The following is a 977-nucleotide window of genomic DNA, read 5'->3' on the forward strand; positions in this document are numbered from 1 at the left end:
CCCGTGCACCCCTATATATACACCCCTGCACCCCTATAGGCAATCGTGCACCCCTATAGGCACCCGTGCACCCCTATATATACAACCGTGCACCCCTGTAGGCACCCATGCACCCCCTGTGTGCCCCTATACACCCCCCGTTCATCCTATACACCCCTATAGACACCCACGCCCTCCCTGTACACACTCATACCCTCCCCTGCCCCATGCTCCCCTATAGAAACCCCCTACACCCTCCCCTCGACACACCCTGGGCACCTTTATGTACCCCTATATACATCCCTGTGCCGCTTTATGTACCCCGGGGGTGTTTATAGGCCCCTATATACATCCTACCCGCAGCCTATGCAGCTTTACGTACCCCTATATACTACTTTGCCCCCCCCATCTCTTCCTATACACCCTGCCTGCTTCCCTACACCCCCCTGGGCGGTATGTATACACCCCCAGGGGAGGGGGGTATATATACTGTCCCATGCACCCTATAGTGCCTGGTATACCCTATACTGCTTGCGGGAGAGCCCTATACACACTCTATACTGCCTGCATGGCGGGGGGGGTGGGGCATGACCATATACACCCCTATAGAGGACATATGGCATGGGTGGGGCTTCTATAGGACCCTATACAGCTTATGTGGGACCCTATATGCCCCTGCACACCCCATAGGGCCTCTGTGCCCCATCTCCCCCCTCCAACCAGCCTCCCAGCCCTTGATCCGCTCCAGAGTGAACGAGCAGCACCGAAGAGCACTGTCCATACGTAGCTTTATTCACACAACGGGGCGGCGCCTCTATACGTCCACGCGCCCCAATTACAGAGTTCGGCAGCCCAGGGGGGACCCCCAACCCCCCCCCCCCCCCCCCGGGGGGGGGGGACAGGGGGATCCTGCTCCCCCCAGCCCCCAGCGCTCAGGGGAGGGTCTCGCAGCAGCCGGGGTGGGTTTGTCCCTTTATTTTTTATTTTTTTTTTTAATA

At 58.3% G+C, this 977-nt stretch overlaps 1 protein-coding gene across 1 annotated transcript in view; it reads right to left on the minus strand.

Annotated features, from left to right (window-relative positions):
- Positions 1-208, minus strand: part of LOC104832922 (chromosome unknown open reading frame, human C8orf82) — a 3,316-nt gene extending 3,108 nt beyond the window's left edge. Inside the window, exon 1 of the mRNA XM_010569330.1 lies at positions 194-208. Coding sequence (XP_010567632.1) covers positions 194-208 — 15 coding nt within the window. The remainder of the gene's footprint in view (positions 1-193) is intronic.
- Positions 209-977: the final 769 nt, after the last annotated feature.

This window comes from Haliaeetus leucocephalus, unplaced genomic scaffold, assembly GCF_000737465.1.
Source record: "Haliaeetus leucocephalus isolate CR32 unplaced genomic scaffold, Haliaeetus_leucocephalus-4.0 Scaffold271, whole genome shotgun sequence".
NCBI lineage: Eukaryota > Metazoa > Chordata > Aves > Accipitriformes > Accipitridae > Haliaeetus > Haliaeetus leucocephalus.